Source organism: Lissotriton helveticus, chromosome 5_1 (assembly GCF_964261635.1).
Source record: "Lissotriton helveticus chromosome 5_1, aLisHel1.1, whole genome shotgun sequence".
Classification (NCBI taxonomy): Eukaryota; Metazoa; Chordata; class Amphibia; order Caudata; family Salamandridae; genus Lissotriton; species Lissotriton helveticus.
In genome coordinates this window covers 1,311,856,812-1,311,876,487 of record NC_136065.1, presented here as the reverse complement: position 1 = coordinate 1,311,876,487, position 19,676 = coordinate 1,311,856,812, and the positions used below count along the sequence as shown (strand labels likewise).

At 41.6% G+C, this 19,676-nt stretch overlaps 1 protein-coding gene across 1 annotated transcript in view; it reads right to left on the bottom strand.

Moving 5' to 3' along the window:
• The window catches only part of TSPAN2 (tetraspanin 2), a 516,484-nt gene that overhangs the window by 387,818 nt on the left and 108,990 nt on the right, over nucleotides 1-19,676 (bottom strand). Inside the window, exon 2 of the mRNA XM_078641236.1 lies at nucleotides 8,274-8,388. Within this exon, the coding sequence (XP_078497362.1) occupies nucleotides 8,274-8,388 (115 nt within the window). The remainder of the gene's footprint in view (nucleotides 1-8,273; nucleotides 8,389-19,676) is intronic.

Here is a 19,676-nt window from a genome sequence, read left to right as displayed (position 1 = left end):
ATGAAACAGCCACCCTGGCTCCAGTGAAAATAGCTTTGAGGTCCTTTACACTGTAAATAGATGATTAACGTTAAACTTTTAAATGTCCTACTTTGAAATACCAGGTACCTTGACTTAGAGGCAGTAAAGCCTACTTATGGGGAGCACAATCATGTTTAAAAGGAAGGTTTAGGCCTGTCATAAGGTTTTGTTTTTGACAGGTCGAATTTGCAGTTTAAAACGGCACAGCCAGAAAACACATGATAGGCCTAAAGTCATGTTTGCACAGTCACTGCAGTGGAAGTCAAAATGGGTGCTGCAGCCCTCTGGTGACATTTAACTTACAGTCCTGGAGTACCTATTGTACTAGATATTTGGAACTTATAAGTAAGTTAATTATCCCAGTCAGGGGTGTGTCAAATTCATCATGTTAAAAGGTGAAGCACAGGCACTTTACCATTGGTTAGAAAGGGTAAAATGCAGAGTCAGCAAAAATAGGGTTCAGCAAAAAGGCAAAAAATCCCAGATGACCCTGCAGAAGAAAACATTTTCTACACGTACCATAAATTATAATTGTAGCTTCTCCTTTTAATCATATTATGTGATTTTGGGCAAATCAATTAGCCTCCCTCGGCCTCAGTTCGCCGATCCTTCAGAATAAGGTGACATTAGAAAATGGATAATAGTTGTTAACAGTGCATTGTAGAAATTGGCATTTGTGTACTTTAAATGTGGAGTTATTACATCCCATTTACCAGCAGTTATTCCCAAGGGAGGATCCTGCCAACACGGACAGTCTGTGTTCTTATTTTGTTGTTGACCTGCTTAGTCAAATTATGGTTTTCATTTCATCTAGAGCAGCTGGGAAGTGTTTTTGCAAAGATTTTCCCTCCCAGGAGTAGAATGAATTATTCATTAGACACTCAATGTCTGAAAAGTAGCTACTGTCAAATTTGGGAACTTGACAATCAGCTCAATAAAGGTTAAAAGGAAAACATTATTAGATAACCATTAATTGACTAAGAACATACGGCATGGGACCTACATCATAAAAAAAGAAAAAGTATTAAATATCTTAAATAAAAAGTCCTGAAATAGAACACAGGATTTGTGGTCAATGAAGGCAGATGCAGTAATAGGAATCCTACTGATAAATGCATCAGAGTGCATCCAGTATTGGCACTGAGCTTGTGCAAATGTTCCGAGTTTTATTGGAAAGACAGGCTGGCCAGATTACCTCCAGCACTAAATTTTCAGGACTGGGTGGACCGCACTGTGCAAGTTTGTGGTGGCAAATACACCGTCATCTGCTGCACGTAACATGTGCACCAGTTGGTACAGTGCTCTGTCCGAAATAGCGCTGGTACGAGTGTAATTACTTCAAACTAGAAATGGTGGAGCAAAATCTTCATAATCTGACCAGCTGGGGCACGCTGTGATTCCCAAAGCCATTTGGGAGACTTTAATTAGGGATACAAATGTTGCCTAGGGCCTAGGCATCAGTTTCAGAGGTACTGGTCATTTTTTGTGCACCATCATCATGCTGACATTACACATTTGTGCAACTGTCAATTTTGTGTGTGTTTTTTTTTGTGCTCTCTGCATGAAGTACTTTTAGGTTGTGGAAGTGCGTGGAGATATAGGTGCCTCTGCAGGTTTTGGCATGAAATGGAAGGAGCACCCTGAGCATGCCCCATGCCCCCCGTCCAATCACAGCTGGCATCCAAATAGGAAAAGGAAAAAGAAGATACAAGTGAGGTAAGAGGACATTTCATATCTCACATCATGAGGACAACGCATTCACAATAGCAAACTGATACAGACGCGAAGACCACGGCATGTGAGGTACAGATTAAAGCACTTTGCAATGTTATTGTACACAGTCAAGTAAGAGCTTTAGTGGGTTTTGGGTACCGAAACTGGTGGACAAGAATCATGTGAAACTATACTCACAACTGGCAAAGGAACAGAATATATAAAAGATTGTTCTCCCCATTTCGCTGGCGAGCTGCAACCTACACCTGGGACGTGGAGTGTGTGTCGCAGACCTGATATCATTTGCAGTCACAAACACCTCGTTGGCACCACCCTACATCAGGCAAAGGCTTACTCACCAAGCCGAGCTTACTGTCTCCATGGCTCTTTTGCTGCCTTGATAGAGCAATGTCCACCGACTAGCAATTAAACCGCTGAAATGAAATGCTTCAAGGCCTTAAAAATAAAGGCCACTTGAAGCAGTCTTTTGTCAGAAGAGATTTAGTAGACTTCATTAAACCGTAAAAACCCACTATCTCACCGCATAAAAATAAAATCCTATGGGGGTTGTGAACAGAAAAGAGAGGGTGAGGAAATCAGTTTGGGGTTAAGAATGCTCCTCTGCATTCCAATCGAGGAGCGTCGGATCTGTTATATACACTTGTGTTATAGTCCCAGTCTTGCGACAATGTATCACTTCATATGGGGTTATCCCCTATCATGCTGAATGTTTTACAGTATTTGTTGAAAGTGCAGAAAGATTTCAAAGTAGAAGGGATTATGCTAAGCAATGAATGAGATGCCACAATTAAGAATTTGCAGTTTACAAGCATTTTCAGGATAACAAAAATTTTAAAATCCTAGTGAATCGGAAATTCTCTAGATTTTGCAAACTGCGTATCGTGGAACTGTTCTGGCAGATTACAATTTGAAGTCACAAATCCCTTCTTTTTTCATAAATCAATTGTGTATTTTTTTTAAACAAGTTTATTAGTTTAATACAAAAGAAAACACAAAAAGTAAATATCAAAGTGTGACTACCAGGACAAGCATAATGACAAAGCAGTAGACTGAGCTCCTCAGCAAAGCCAGGCATCGACCGAACCCCAAAGCGTGCACATGTGGAATTGATTATACCAAAACAGTAGCGGCTCCTGGAAGGAGTGCTGCGCGGCGGTTGGGCGGGGGACGGGCAGGGTTGGGGGTAGTAAACTCCGGCATACGGCTCATCAGAATTAGGTAAAGAAATAAATAAATAAAACAAATTATATTGCTCGCACTGCAACGGTAAATGCAATGCAGCGCGCGCAATTAAATTTGTTTTATTTATTTATTTACCTAACTCCGTATATGTCCACCTGACCTCTCCATAAGGGGTCTGCATTGCAAGTTTAGAGTTCCAGCCTGTGTGTCGGAAAGCCACATGTCAGAAGAGAAGGACATCCTGTGTGACTTCGGGAACAGTTTGAGGAATGGAGTATCATTTAGCATCCCCAGCACAGAACCAAAACCCATTGAAGCTAGTTCGACCCTGTTTGCCGGGTCCGGCCAGCCCCCCTAAACCAGTCATTGATGACTAGGGTCTGGGATGCCAGATAGTACAAATAGAAGTTGGCCATGTCCAAACCCCCATCGTATGTAGCTTGTTGGCATTTGGTCAGTGCCACTCTCGGTCTGGATTTGTTCCACAGAAATGCCTTGGCTATAGTATTTATCTTCCGGAACCAATGCTGCAGGAAGTTTTGGAAAAAGTACAGGAAATGTGGCAGAATCATCATTTTATACAGTACAACCCTGCCCACCACATTAAGGGGGGGCCCCTTCTTCTTTAGCTTCAGTGTCAGGAAATAGAGGGGCAACTCGTCATTATGGATGTTCCTTGGGGCACCAGATTCATTTGTTTTCAGGCATTTTTTATTACATTAATAGTGAATAATATTATACTATAATATTCACTAATAGTGTAATAAAGAATGGAGTACAATTAGCTGAAATACGACTCCCCCAGCAGCTGAAGTAAGCAAAAATTACTTTTAAAAGTATGCTGTGTGCATGCTTTAGGGTCAGAGTGTGTTTATGTGAGAGTGTATGATTGTGTGTGTATGTAAGCATGTGTGCGTGAATGAAAGTAAAGGTCAAATGGTGTGGGATTTCACTTCAGCTACCCCTGGCATTTTGGTGAACTGACATTCATGGTTAAACAGAGCAGCGTACCCCTGGAGACTCAGACTTCAGGGATTTCCCGGGATGCCAAGGGTCTGGTGGCCAGCCAGTAGAGTAGTTTGCCATTTTTTGTCGCTCTGTTTATAAACCCTTATCATGGAAGCCCGCCTAACCCAGCCCACCTCCTCTAGACATATCTGCTGTAGTTCCGCACAGGCAATGGCAAGCTGATGAGAGGCCTCACCCTTGGGTTATCCGGAAGGTACGCCTCCAGGTGCAGTATCTGGGCCTCCAACAGGGTCACACGTTGGAGCTTTTTCTTTTTCTTTCCTCACTATAAAACATTTGGCATATGCTGTGATGGTTGGCTTGCCTGCGGGCCACAGGGTGCCAGCTGACTACACTGTGCTCTTATTGACTCAAAAGAATGCATTTCCAGGTGATATGATGAAAACTTGGAAAGTGAGGTGTCAGTGGGAGCATCTGCTCTTTGAAGCAAATGCCTTTACCCAACCAAAGATGGCAAGCTTCATCATCAGACCTGCTCCTCGTTGGGCTGGCACTGCAATGCCCAATGGGCCCCTCAAGGGGCACTTTGCCGGAAATCTTTTGTCTATGCCAGAGGTGAGCTGAGAAAACTGGTGTGTCCCAATCTGCATGTGTGAAGACTGGAAATAGAGATCTGGATTAAAATGAACTATAGATCCTCCATGGTTTGTCCTTCCCCATATTCCCCACAGTTGTGCTCGCAGAGGAGATAGTCATGTGCTACACCCAACCCACTTACCCCACTGAGGCAGGGCAGCAGTAGCAGTTGGGGGGTACAGGGTCGATAGCAGGGGTCCAGCAGTCTAATGGGGAAAGAGTCGGCAGATCCAGGTGAGAACAGTCCCACACTCGACAACAGCCTGGTTTGGGCTGGTTACCAGTTGTCCCCCTGGCGCTCCTCAGAGCGACTGGGACAAAGGGGGCATCCCAGCCGCCGCTCATGCCACTAACAGTCACCGGGCACACATGTCACCAAGTCTTCTGCCAACCCCCCAGCTCTAAGTCCCGAAAGTCAGAGACTAGGCTTGTATACGTGATAAGGGGGAGCGGCTTTGCAGTGCCCCAGGCGGGGAGGTCTCCATGGAACCACCGTAGCTGCAAGCCCTGGGGAATGGGGTCACCAGGGCCTAATAAGGCCCAAAAAGCACAAACTGTGGACAAAGTTCTAGCTTCCTTCCAGATATGGTGTAATCCCGTCAGCAGTTTTTGCTGTAGCCCTGTCTAAAGAAGTCTATGGAGAATGCATGGAGAAATTTGCTATTTGACCCCCCCCCCCTTTTTTTTTCTCAGCCCCCACTTGACGGATCACTCTGAAATTTTCCAGGAAGGAAAGTCAATTTGCTTTTTTGGGGGGACAGTTTTGTGAAGATTCATCAAACGGCACCAAAGTTATTAGGAAACCAAAAGAAACACCTTGCCTATGGAAAAGCAATCTTAACCGATATATCAGCAACAAATACATATAAATAGATAGATCGATAGATGCTTCTGTCCTCCACCCATTTCTTGCATAGTTTCAGCTTTAAATCATGGTGAAAAAAGTCAAGTCATACACAAGTCACAAAAGCATTCACCTAATAATCGGTAGGGAAAAGCACTCACAAAATATGAGAGGGTATTTGGGTTCATTTAGTTTCTGTTGGTGAACCGTGCTCACATTTTCCTTTCTTCAATTCTCTGTTCAGTATCAACTTGCTCAGCAGTACGTTTTTACGGGTGTTTTGGAAGCCAAATCAGGAAAACTGCAAAATATTATCTTCGAGAAATGTCATCCAAACAGTTTTCTTAAGAGTGAAATAAAACTGCACATCTTGTTATATTTGCAAGGTATTATTCTAGCAAACCCTAGACTTTGGGCCAAATCACTTTTGTGGCAGAATCTGCCAAAATAACGTTGAATTCTTTTACAAAAAAGAAGGCTTTTTTCTTGTTTTTTCACCTATGATACTCACTTATCAGAGGACTTTTCTTTTTTTTTTTATAAAACCATTGACATTGAGGGGCGATCTCGGTCAAGAGGGCACCGAATCGGGTTCGGCAGTAGCGGATCCGATTCGGAGGCTGAATTTCCGTCCGAGTCGTACACGGGTCCGGACGTCGAAGTACGATGCGAACAAGCGCGAAATCTCCGTCCGAATCGTTTCCGGGTCCAAACCGCTCCGTACGACTCGGTCACAAGCAAACCGTGGCGCGCAATGGAGACGTTTCACGACCGAGCTAGTACGATGCTCGATTCGGACAGCCGGATCGAGCCGGATCGATCGGCTTGCAATTGCTCCCGGAGTTGGACTTCGGGGGTCTGGATCGGAGCCCCTGTTAGCCGCAGCCTTACGACTCGGACACATGGGGAGACCCATGGGTCTCCCCAACACAGGCATGTACGGTGCAGATGGCACAGACGCATACCCACTGTATGGGGAGCACTTGTCCGCGACGTACCCATTCAGTCAATGGGAGCCCATGTACGCGCCGTACGACCGGCTCCCATTGACTTCTTTGGGAGTCCGCCCGAACCGAGTCCAACAGCATACGGCTGCATCGTACTCGCTCGGTCGGACTGCAGGAGTTCAGATCGGTCGGAAAACACCCCGGATCCGGCTTGGTCGGAGTTCTTTCCGACCCAGATCGGAATCAGCCCCTGAGTGTGAGTCACACCTTGACATTTTTCATATTTTGAGGTCTTTTTTTCCTTGCTCAGTTGCAAGTTTTAGTTTTTGTGACAGTGAGCAAGCTTATCATTTTTAACTCACTGTAACGAAAATTCAACTGAAAACTTAAATTGTCCCCAAGAGAATGTGTGACTTAAAATGCAACTCTAAATTGATTAGCTTGCCCAATAAAAGCTCCAATACAGTAAAATATGATTTTGTCCCCTTGGATATAGTCCTATTTTGGATCAAATTTGGAAAATTCTTTCAATATCATTTGTAGTCTAAGTAATCACTATGGGGCTAAGTCTTCTTCTGAACTGTCTCCCATTTATTTCTTCACAGCTTCTCCATCGATAATATCAGCAAGTGTAATATTACAAATTATAGAGTGCATATAGGTCATGAGTGGTTACTGCAATTTATATCTCAGTCATTTACGTATGTATGTATTTGGTTTATGATTCAAGTATTTTTCGAAATGTGACATGACCAAAAGAAATTGAATCATTTATATATAGGCCCAGGTATGCAATGAGTACTAGAGATATTTTCACAGTCATATCTAGAGGCCTACAACTAACAAAATAGGTCTCTTACACGCATTATTGGCAGAGTTATATTTTGTTAAATTTGACTAGTTTTCAGTCATTTTGTATTTTGCCGTATATGGCAGAAAAGACAGAAGCAATACAGAGCAATTAAATGGTTATAAAACAAATAACTCCATCAACCTCAACATAATTTATAAGATAAATGATCCAATAACCATAAAGCATATTTACTAATGCTAAACAAAGTAAAACTAAAGCACATAAGTCCTTTAAAACAATTTGCATATCCGCTTATAAAGTGCATAATGCATCTATAAAATATGAACTAATCAAGTATAATAAATATCTAAAATAAGAATAAATACATTTTAAAACAGGCAGTACTAGTCGTCCATAGTTTTCCTAGCTAAAACAGCTGCTTTAAGGAAAGAACACATCCTGACACAGGTAATTGGAGTATCTAATGATTGCAATTTGTGCAAGGCCCATTTTAAAAGTTAATGTAATGTTATTTGCTCTGATTTATAAGGTATTTTTCTAAATAAATAAATAAATAATATGGCGTGGCGTGAATTGAGTCGGGCAACATTGTACTTCAAAATCAGAATTATATTTAGTTAATTTCAATTAACTTACTTTATTACTAAATTATTATTTACTTACATGCCAAGGTTCGGATTCAGATGTGGATTGAAAAACGGAGCAGGAGGGTCTCCCAGATTTTTTAAATAACTACACTAAATCATTTCAACGATTGTCAAGGATACCTGATATGAGCAGAAGTAGCTGTTTTAGTAGTTGCTGCTTTGTCTACACTGAAAAGCTCTTTTAATGATGAGAAATTCTGAGAGTAAATCACTTCAAGCAACCCATCCACATAGTGATTTGTTTAAGGCATCCATACATTAATCACGTATTGCAAAAGGAACTTATCCCAGTAACTCATGTAGACCCATCTCAGGCACAGAAACCCCTTATTTTGTAGCCATTCTTTTAATTTTGGTGGCAGATTCATTCCTTATAAAAACCAGAAAGCTAAGAAAAAAAGTGACTGAATTAATGATTCAAAAACAACCTTTTATGGCTCATCATACCAAGAAAACAACTTTAGTAGATTGGTACTTACCCGTGAAAAATGATGTTGCCTCGTCTCCGTCAGAATGTTTTAATTCTGTAATTTCTGTAATATCACCACCAAATCGAAGCCACAGTCCAACAGAAATGACTGCTGACCCAGCCAGCTGTAGACACAAGTAAATTCTGGTTACTGTGTGGTACAAAAAACAACTGTAACAATTTCACAATAAAGAGTGGAGGATAGGCCTTTAATTTAGGAAGAAATTTAGTTAAATGTGGTAAAGACAACAGGCATCGAAAAGTATGCTAAGGTTGTGTACCTTGAACACATCTATGAAGAAGAGATGTTTAATCAATTGCCACCACAGTAACTCCGCTGGAAATGTAGACTGGATCGAAGATGCTTGCTAAGTAGAATGGGGTTGTAAATGACCATCTTTTGTGTGGTATTACCCCAAGATTTTTGCCTTCTTTTGCTGAACCCTTTTTTGCTGCCATAGTACTCTGCACAATTTACTCCTGCTAACTAGTGGTAAAGTGCCTGTGCTCTCCTGTCTGAACATGTTAGAACTGAAATAGTATATGTTACAACATGTACCCAGGGCTTCTATATGAAATGCTACTACATACTGAATGCTGCTACTGCACTCATTGTACCACCTACCACCATTGTAGCACTGTAAAACAAGTCTATAGGCCTGCTATTGAAGCATAGGTGTGCAGTTTGAAAATTTCATTACGACCTTCCAAAATAAATCTTTTGCCAGGCCTATTTATTTATTTTGAAGGTTTATATAGCGCAAACATATCAGAGCGCTTTACATGTGTATACAGAAAACGAATATATAAGCATAAAAAACCCTACAGTTAGAGGTGATTTAGATAAAAGGTGCTCAACAGTACAAAACTAGTAAATACAATATGGTGCTCAATAATACAGATACATAATTAGAATACAGTAAAAAGTAAGTAATTCACGTGAATTTGGCCATGAGAATCGCTTTCTCTTCTTTTTTGAAGGAGGCCGTGGAGGGGTTCAGTCTTGTTTCTGTGGGCAAAGCATTCCAGATCCTGGGGGCCATTCCATAGAAGGATCGGTTGTTAGTTTTTTTCTTGGCAAAACGTTGTGGTTTCAGTAAAAGATTCTTGGAACTCCTAGAGGCTCTATTCCCAGCAAAAAGTACCAACTTCTGAGCTATATAGCTCGGATAATTGTAGTGTAAGGCCTTGTGCCTCATACATGCGATTTTCAGATGAATTCTAGCTTCAAACGGGAGCCAGTTGAGGGCTCTAAGGTCTGGGGAGATGTGAGAGGTTCTTTTTGAACCTGTGATGAGTCTCGCAGCTGAGTTGATATCGGCTCTTAGCAGGGCTGTTGTCGACCTGGTTAGGCCGCCTAGGGTTACGGCCCCATAATCCACTCTAGGGATTACTAGGGCTTGAACTGCATGTTTGAAGTCGTTTGCTGGCAGGAAGGGTTTCAATTTTCTCAGGTTGTTCATGTGGAAATTTGCTCCTTTTGTGGCGGCATTGATATGGTTCTGCATCTTTAAGTTACGGTCCAGTGTCACACCTAGCGATTTCGCTGATTCAACAATGACAGGTTACCCTTTGAGTGCTGTTAGGTGCTTCATCCATTCCAATAGTGGATGATTTGTTGGGTGGGGCGATTAGGAGGAACTCCGTTTTAAGGAAGTTTAGTTTCAAATGGTTTTCGGCCAGCCTTGTTTGAGTTTTTTGTAGCGTGATATTGAGAGATTTGATGTCCTCAATTGAATGGATCTTGATGTAGAGTTGGTTGTCGTCTGCATACACATGGAAATTAATCTTGTAGAGACTGGGAAGTTCTGCGAGTGGTTCCATGAAAAGGTTGAAAAGTGTGGGTGAAAGGGAAGAGCCTTGTGGTACTCCTAGTGTGACTGGCAAGGAGTTGGATAAGGATTGATTGACCCTAAATCTTTGAGATCTATTTTGGAGAAAGGAAGTGAACTAGGTAAGTACAGATCCAGATATCCCTATTCTGTGTTTCAGCAGTTCTAACAAGTTGTCGTGTTTGACAATGTCAAATGCAGATGACAAGTCAAGTAAGATTAGTAAACAGGCTTAATTTTGGTCAAGGATTTTTAGAGCGTCATCAATTATGTGTGTCATGGATGATTCAATACTGTGACCTGCTCGGAAACCTTATTGGTATTGGTTAAGCAGGTTGAATTGTTCAATGTGGTTGCTAAGCTGGGTGTGAACACATTTTCCCAAGAGTTATGCTATAGTGGGTTATTAGATATCTGGCAATAGTTATTTAAGTCTGATACCTATCCTGTTTTCAGCCTTTCTAAGATGGCTTCTTGGAGGAGGGAGGTATTTATGATCTTGGTCCAAAGAGGTAATAACAGTGGAATTAAATATTTTAAGTAGCTAGCGGAAAGCGGGTCTGTGAAGTGGTTAGAGGGATTCAGAGCGTTTAGCGTCTTTAATATAGTGCCTTCACTGTAGGTGTTGGGGACAAGGTTGTGTTGTTGTTAAGGTTGAATTTTGTGAAACATTTGACTGGGATACCTATAAGGGGCATTGTGGAGTTCTTTTGCGTGTCCGTGATGGATCGGAGGTCATTAAGTAAGTCGTTTTTATGGATTCTGATTTTATAGTGAAAAAGGAGGCAAATTCCTCACAGTTGGGGAGAGTGTCAGGGATGGCCTTGGGGTGGATGGGTGGACTCTTGGTTTGGGCTTTGATTAGATCGAATAGTTTTTTGGGACGGTTCTTGGCTTGGTCTAGTGGATTCCTGAAGAAGTCAGTTTTTGATCTTCTGATCTTTCTGAAGTAGGAGTTTCTGGTGGTTCTTAGTAGCTTGAGGTGGTCAGCTGAAGGTGCGGATCTCCAACGTCGTTCGATTAGCATCTGTCTTCATTTAGCCTGCAATCATACCAGGGTTTTGAGTCTTTTGTAGTGGTTCTTTTCCATTGTAGAGGTTTTTTTTAATCTAATCAGCTGTTCATGAAGTGGAAGTCATGGTTGGTCAGATCTTGTACATCGACTAGGTTTTCCGGGGGCATAGGATGTTTGGATTGGAGGATAGAAGTAGGTCAGAGCCGACGTTTTTCAGATTTCTCTTCCAGGTCTTTGTTCTCAAGGGTTCTGTCGAAGGACGTTTAACTGATACCAAGATTTGAAATGTGATGATGTGATGGTCAGACCAATGAAAGAGGAGGAACGGGCCGAGCTGAGTGGAGTCAACTTTGTAGATTACTAGGTCGAGGGTTGCTCCTTTGTCATGAGTGGGGCTGTTACAGATTTGGTTAAGATTAAGGTCTGAGAGGAAAGATTTGAGGCTTTTGACCCCTGGGTCATTCAGGTCCTCCCAGTGGAGATTGAAGTCACCCAAGAAGACTTGAATATTTTGTTGGCCGTCATTTGTAGCTAGAATGTCCATGAGGTGTTCTATGAATGTGATATTATCTCCTGGGGGTGGTAGAATGTGTGTAATGAGCATACTTGTTTATTATTCCAAGGGATGTTTAAGCAAAGGTATTCACAGGAAGATGATGCTGGGGCATTGGAATTGGTCACTGTTAGATTGCACTGATGCAAGCGATCCCACCTCCCAACCTATCACTTCTATCAAGTCTGGTGATGTCATAGTTAGGGGGTATTAGTATGTCCAGGATGGGTGTAGATAATTCATTTAGCCATGTTCCAGTCAGAATTAGAATGTCTGGTTCGTTAGTGAGTAGGAGGTCAGCTATATTGGCTGCAGTTTAGGAGTTTACATTTTAGCCGCGTCTTGTTGGATAATGTGGAGGGTTTGAGTGTGAGAGGTTGTTTTCAACTATGCCTCTGGGATTGTATCTAGTAGCTCTGTGTGTGTTGATAGGGATAGACTGGATTAAGGAATCTATATGTGCCTTATCTGGGTACACAAAGTTATATGGGATGTAAGAATTCGCGTAAGAGCGGAGTAATGCACCTAAGTCTTTAGATGATAAGGAGTCTTTCATCTTGATAGGGTGGGATAAGGCATTGGGATAAGGCACTGTACTCCATCTTGGGGGTTCGTAATTTTGGGGGCTTATGTGTAGATGTTGGGTGTGTGTAGAATTTTTGATGTGTGTATATGTTCTAGAATAAAGTTTAGGGCGCTCTAGTTTGGGTTGCTGTCGAATCAGATTGTGTAGAGTTTGAATGTCAGTTTTGACTTGTTGCAGAGATAGTAATATCTCGTCTAGTCTGGAGTCTGAGGAGAAAGTTGCCGTATTTGATGGATGGACTGGTGGTGAGGGAGGAGTAGTTTTTTCTTGTGTTTCTTGTGTGAGGTTTGATGAGGAGTCGTGTTTGAGAACCTTGTGTTGAGATTTAGCTTTGGGTATGTCCATGGAGAGGGGGGTTGTTGAACTTGGGTGTGGAGACGTCTGGGTGTGGGTTAAGTACGGGACTGTGGTGGTAAAAGTGAGGATAGAGGGGACAGTTGAGACGTCGGGCTGATGAGAGGAAGGTGTTAAATATGTGGTTGGGATCGTGTGACTCGTATGGTTGTTGGGGTAGGCATAAGAATAGGGGAGAAGAGTGGCGCTATGAGGATGAGTGATGGATTGGGAAAGAGGTGTGAGAGGGGAGCTGGGATTATTGGGGTGGGGAGACGATGGCAATGGTAGGGTGGGGTGGGGAGAGATAGTGTGTGCAGTGGTGTTGTAAGGGTGAAAATGGGGCTTACGGTGGTATGTGATATTAGCCCGGTTGTCGGTTAGGTCTGGGGTGGGTGTAATGCGGAGAGGGATGACTGGGTATCATGGCTTAGTTGGGAATCAGATTGGGAGTTGGTAATTAGGCTGTGGTTGGTAGGTGAGGGGGGGGTGTTCTTATAACTTAGCGGAAATACGTAATCTAGTAGGTTTAAACTGTGGTCTGATGATTGCATGAGGATGATCCCATTGTGATAGATAGTGATTGTGGCTGCTGCTTTATGGAATGGGGATGGGAGGATAGTTAGTGTGAATCCGTGCACTGTTTTCCTCATCTTGGAGACCTTAAAAAGAGCGAGAAGGGCTTTTCTCCATTGAGCTCTTCTTTTAGTGTAGAAGATGATGTCATTAGTAATGTTCCCTTTGTTCATGGAGTAGGTGGGATCAGAGATTGGGGTTCCAGTTTGAGATTTTAGAATGTTATGTTTAAAACCTTTAGCTGCTTTTTATGTAAGGTTGGGGGGTAGATAATGGAGTAGGTGTGGCTGCCCGTGCGCTCCATAGTGATGACTAAAGCTAGTGGGAGCTTGCAAGAGGGGAACGACCAAGGTGGTGTGTCTGTGGTGGAATGCACTTTGGGGGTGAGGTGACGCTAGGTCTGATGTGCGGCACTCTCATCCATCAATTGTTGGGTTGGGAGATGAGGCTGTTGACTATGTTTTTTGGAAGTTCAATCATTACTGATAACTCAGTCCAAGATGGCCGCTATGTGTTACTGTTTAGCTCTGGACTTGCATTGTAGTCCTCCTTCTATTTCCATTTAGGGTCCTCTTGGGGCAAGTCCTTTTTCTTTGTTTAACTAAATAGTGGAGATTGGTCCTTTTTTTATTTCCCCTTAATTCATTCTCTGGTGAAGTCCTATATTTCTTTCAATTCAGGCCATGGTCATGGTCCCTTATCCCTGTTTATAGCCATTACAGCCATTTTGCGTGTTTTGTAGAGGCAGCTGAAGTACTACACCCTGTATGTGATTTTCTCGAATGGGTTTCCTGGCTTTTGCCCATCCGACTATGGTAAAATCAGTGTGCCCCTAGAGTCAGGGGTAACTTTATGGGCCCTGGTGATGAGGGTCAAGCCTGGGTTCCTTGATTAAATTCAGCCAATATACGATCACCGTGGTGTGTGCCTATCCAGAAATCCTATATATATTTATAGTGGGCGCTGTAACTAACCTGCATTAAAGGGTTTCGCTGTGTCCTCGAGAGACATCCTCTATCTTCACCCCGGTATGTACTCGGCTTTGCTCATTTACCTAGAGGGGTGGGGGAGGCGCCCAATCGCCCGCGGAAATCATCAGACGTGCCGGTCTCGTACACGTCGATGTAATAGGCGGTTCTGAGCCTCCCGGCCACTCTTAGGAGAAAAGGCCTAAACCTTCATTTTTTAATATTTATGTATGTTACCCCTAATGTAGGCCCTAAATACTAATGTGGTCATTAAGAGTTCCGATAAAGGGGGCAATGTTGTTGTGTGGCCACTTGACATGTACTTAGCGGAAGGGCTTAGACAATTGGGTGACCAAGATAAATATACTCTTGCAACGAGGCAGCAATATGATGAAGCCAAATAGGAATATTTTGGTAAACTCATTGATTGGAAGGAACAAGGCATCTTAGAAGATGAAGAATATATTACCTTCTTTGTAAATATCCACAAGTTCCAGCACTATATTAATTACCTAAGTTGCACAAGAATCTTGATGTTCCACCTGGTAGGCCTATAGTGTCTTGAAAAGGGAGTCTTTTAGAAAACACTTCCTGTTATGTTGATTATTTTTTGCAACTTTTGTTCAAGCGTTACCTTCCTATGTAAGGGACACCTCAGATTTTTTGAGGATAATTAATGAAGTGACATGGGACCCCAAGTATCTATTATTAAGCTTTGATGTAACAAGCTTATATACGTGCATCCTGCAAGATTTAGGGATAGATGCTTTCAGATATTTCCTTAAGGGCTAATCTCTTTCCTACCTTCATGCATACTGACATGATTTTGGACATGATCCTGATATGTCTCAGGAATAATTTTTTCATCTTCAATAAAAAAACTGTACTGGCAAACCCAAGGGACGGCAATGGGAACTTGCTTCGCCCCCAGCTTTGCAGGTTTATACCTGGGCTGGTGGGAGAAGCAAGTGGTGAATAACATCTCCCTTTTCAATGACCACGTCGTCCTCTGGGTTCGCTACATTGACGACATATTCTGCATCTGGAATGGTACAGAAGAAGAGGCCAGAGAATTCAAAATCCTTCTCAATGATAATTCTCTTAATCTGCAATTTTCCAGCCACATGAGTAAAAACAGTTTAGACTTCCTCAACCTAAGATTGACTGTAGTGGACATGAAATTAACAAGTGTCTTGTTTCGTAAGGAAACAGCGGGCAATAGCCTGTTGCACGCGGGGAGCTGCCATCCAACTAACTTAATTCACAGCATTCCCTTCGGAGAACTGATTGGAGCGAAGAGAAATTGCAGTTCACAATCAGGGTATGAAAGAGAGAAGGAAGTAATGAGACAAAGGTTCATAGAAAGAGGATACAGTAAAAATGTGATCAAACAAGCAGAATTTAAAGTAGAGCAGTTATAAAGAAATGACTTGCTGATTCCCACACAGAGAGTAAACAAAGAACAGATTAGATTTGTTACAGATTATAACTGCCAATTATGGGAAGTGAGGAGGAGTTTAAGGAAATTCTGGAATATCCTCACAATGGATAAAGATTTTGCTGAAGTGGTAGGAGAAAGTCCGTCCATTACTTTCAGAAAAGCCCGATCATTAAAAGACACATTGAGCACGTGCCTGATCAAAGAGAAAGCAAAGAGCAATAAGATACAAGGATGTTTTATGTGCAATAAATGCAAGGCTTGCAAAAATAGCACAAATTGTAAGAATTTGAAAGGTCATTCTGAAGTAGCACCACACAAAGTAATGAAACATGTAGGGTGCAACACTGAGTATGCCGTTTACGCATTAAAATGCCCATGTAATAAGTTTTATATAGGCAGCACAATAAAAAAAAGCCAAACTCAGGGTGCTAGAACATTGAAGGGCAATAAAAAATCTGAATCAGCAATATCCAATTCATCTGTAAAGCATCTATGACATAATATGGGAATTGGCTGTCTCTACTCAAGGAATCATATTTTTGAATTTTAATGGTTTTTAATGTAATTAGCACTGTGAATTAATTTAGTTATTCAAATGTTGTTCCCCCCTTCTTTCTACTTTTTGATATGAAGATAGAAAGATGTATGGTCTACTGAAGATTTTGCCCACTGGGGCGTGATTGCGTAACATGAATAACATGTTTGTTGTGACAATAGCCCACTCTGGCTTAAAAGTGATTATTTAGATATGAGAAGCTTTTTTATTTTACTTTGACATTTAGTTTGCCCACTGGGGCTTAATTGTCATATGGTGCAATATCACTTTATAAAATGAAGTGAATTGTGTGATTTCTTTAAAATGAAAGTTCTCTTTCAAGTATAATTTGATGAAACGAACATGTCGATATTATGTACATTTAAACTATGCATTGTTGTAATGACAAATACCTCTAACTTTATTGAAAATGTAGCAATGAACGGGTAATGCAACATTGTAACTTTTCTATGTTTATTCATCAGATGCATGTTTTGTAATGTTTGTACCTTTAAAAAAAGAATGGCCGCAAAGTAAACCTCACCTGTGAGAAAGAAGTGAGGAAACTTCGAAACGTGTTGGGTGTTCCCTTAGTTGCCAATAAAACACATTGAGCACTAATAGAGGCATCGGCTCTGGTTCTTCTCGTGTCAGGAGTTAATACCAGGAGGTGTGCGGATTTATAGGGGTTGGCGACCCCGCCGAGTGCCCGCCGCCAAGAGACACTTGGACACGCTAAAGACTGGTGTTTGGAGATATATATATATATATATATATACGCTCTCTCTTTCTCCCATCCGGGTATAAAGAAGCACTCACAGGGATCTTCAACTTCTTTTCAAATGTTAAATTCATTCAGCCAGCAGTTAACATGACGCGTTTCGGCTTCTGCCTTTGTCTGTCACCATGTTCACACACCAAAGACGACATTTAAAAAACATCCACATCAAGTCATGTGATGCACCAAAGACCAGAACTCAACCTAGGACCATGCAACATTTTCCTTAAGCGCCATATTGGAACATGTCTAGTATAGCCTAATCCCAAAGTCTTAATGCATACTTAAATCCCAATGCAAAAATAATTCCATTACTCATATTGAGCAAGTGAAAATAAAGACATATGATTATTCCCATTGTTGTTTCTCAATGCGATTCAGAAAATCTCTGGAGTCTTTGATGAATGCAGGTAAGTCCTTAACAAAAGGAAAAAGAAAGAGATCCACAAAAATAGATAAATGTTATGTGAGTCCCCCTTATGAGGAAACAATAGATATCCCCTGCGGTTTTTCCACATTTTTATGGATCTTCGGAATATGGTAGAATATTGGTACTTTGGAATTTCTCTTTCTTCTCTGTCGAAATCCTGTGGTACCAACATTCTACCATTCTTTTTGCTTTTGTTAAGGACTTGCCTGCATACATCACAGACTACCGAGATTTTCTGAATCGCATTGAGAAACAACAATGGGAAAGCAAAACAACTTTAAAATCAAGAAACAATGACTTAAAATTTCCAAAACCAATTTTTTTACAAATAAATGTTATGATTAAAATGCCATAATCATGAAAATAACCTGATGTTGTCACGAAGAATTAACAAGAATAAATGCTCCATAAAGAACAATATGCACAGAAAAAAATACATTAGTCAACAGGGTGCAGTGGATCAGAACCTACGCACCGTCCCCAGACAACCTCTAATGGAGTGTTGTCAGACAGAATTTGGTGGTTGACCTTGATCCAATTTAATAGAAGACTGGGGCCTAGACATCTTTTGCAGCTGATTATCGATGCAGCGAGATTAAGGAAGAATTAGCAGGCTGTCCCAGTCAAAATGTTTGTCTTGAAAATGGGGACATATTTGGAAATCAAAAAATCATCAGCAGCACAAGGTTAGAAACTATCATTGAAGGCGGCTCTATGAGACCAGATAATATTTTTAGTGGTCTTCAAAATCCCTAAAATATTATGGTCAGCACCGAAGAGTAAGATAATCCACTTAAATGAAATCGAAGAGGATGTGAAAAGCCTTTTCGACGGCTGGCTGGTCCATGCTTTAGAAAGGCTTCAAACCCACAACTTTTTCTGGGTTTCCTAAGCTACAGTTGCAACTCTCAGAATCTGCAGGGCCTCTTCCACTAAACATAGAGGAAATGTTTCACGTTGGCGAACTTAGTCTGCTGGTTCTCTTACAGTTAAACATAGAAACTTTATTATCAGGAACTTATAAACTGTAGAGGTAATCAAGCTCCACTGGGCAGGAAATGGATCACTTTGCCATGTAGGTTAAGACGAGCCTCTGGACACAATTTATGAACATTTTGTGGTTGTAAATCCTGGCATGAAAAAAACCATTGTTTTGCGCTTGCAGGATCATGTTTGACTAGCACATCTTGTAGTGTAGTTCCTATATTCCCAATAGGCTCTGCGCATTGGAATAACATAAACGATAGTTTAGACGTAGGACTGAGGTCGACTAGGTCTCTATTGAATATGTTAGACTTAATTATGAATGCCAGCTAGCTCAGAGGTCACTAGAAACTTTCTCGAGTAAACAGGAAGGTGTTAACTTTCCTGAATAGACAAGAAGGGATTAGTTTCTGACAACCGCATAAACATGACAACTTTGCTCCCTCCAGAATAAGGAGTATATCTCCAGAGTCGCGGAAACAATAGATAACTATTTCAGTCAGTCAATCGTGCATGCTTAGTTTCAACAGAAGCGCAGAGAAATAGAGAGACGGGCGTTTTCAATAAAAGTGGTTATTTATTGAACAGTCTTCTTTCTCATGCAAGAGAAGTGAGTTGCCACAATTGCAATACTTGTCATAAAGTAAAGTGCGTACAGTAAAAGGAGTATTATGAAATAATACTGTAAAAGCATGGTACAGTTTCTAAGCCATACCGTGTTTAAAATAGATAAAATATATACATACATAAAATCATTGACTAAACATACTCAACTGGTGCGTCTAAGATACGCCTACCCCGGTGTACCTAACCTAAGCCTAGTACGTGGGAAGGAGTAAGTGAGCTGCAGTTTAAATTAAGATAGTTTTTGCCAAGAATCTGAATCAAGAATTCTCTAAAGATCTAATCAGCTCCGTACCTTGGTTATAGAATGAAGGAGATCTTGTATCTCTTTCTCAGGACTCGATCTCCCATCAACCCGCAAGGGTGACTGGAAACACTGGAGCTGGATTTCTCGGCAGGAGAAAAGACAGTGTCTCTCTCAGTGCGTCAATGGGAGGGTCGGCTTCCTTCGGCACTCGTTACAGCAGGGCGTCGGGTAAGTAGATAGCCGATTTGCTCCAAACCACCGTGTGTTTGCTAGGGGAGCTGTTGGTATATTTATACCTGGAAGGTGCCGGGTTTGACGTAAGGTTGGACATAAGACGTCACTAAGAACTTACAGTTCTTTCAGGACTCCAGGAGTTCTTGGACTAATCAAAACAGAAGCAGGGGGAATTCCCTGGCTGCTGGAGGCTTGGTTTGTTTAAAGAACGCGTTGTACTTTTTAGGAGTCTATGGGAGTAGCCTTGCCGTATTTGGACTGCATTGGCTATGACTAA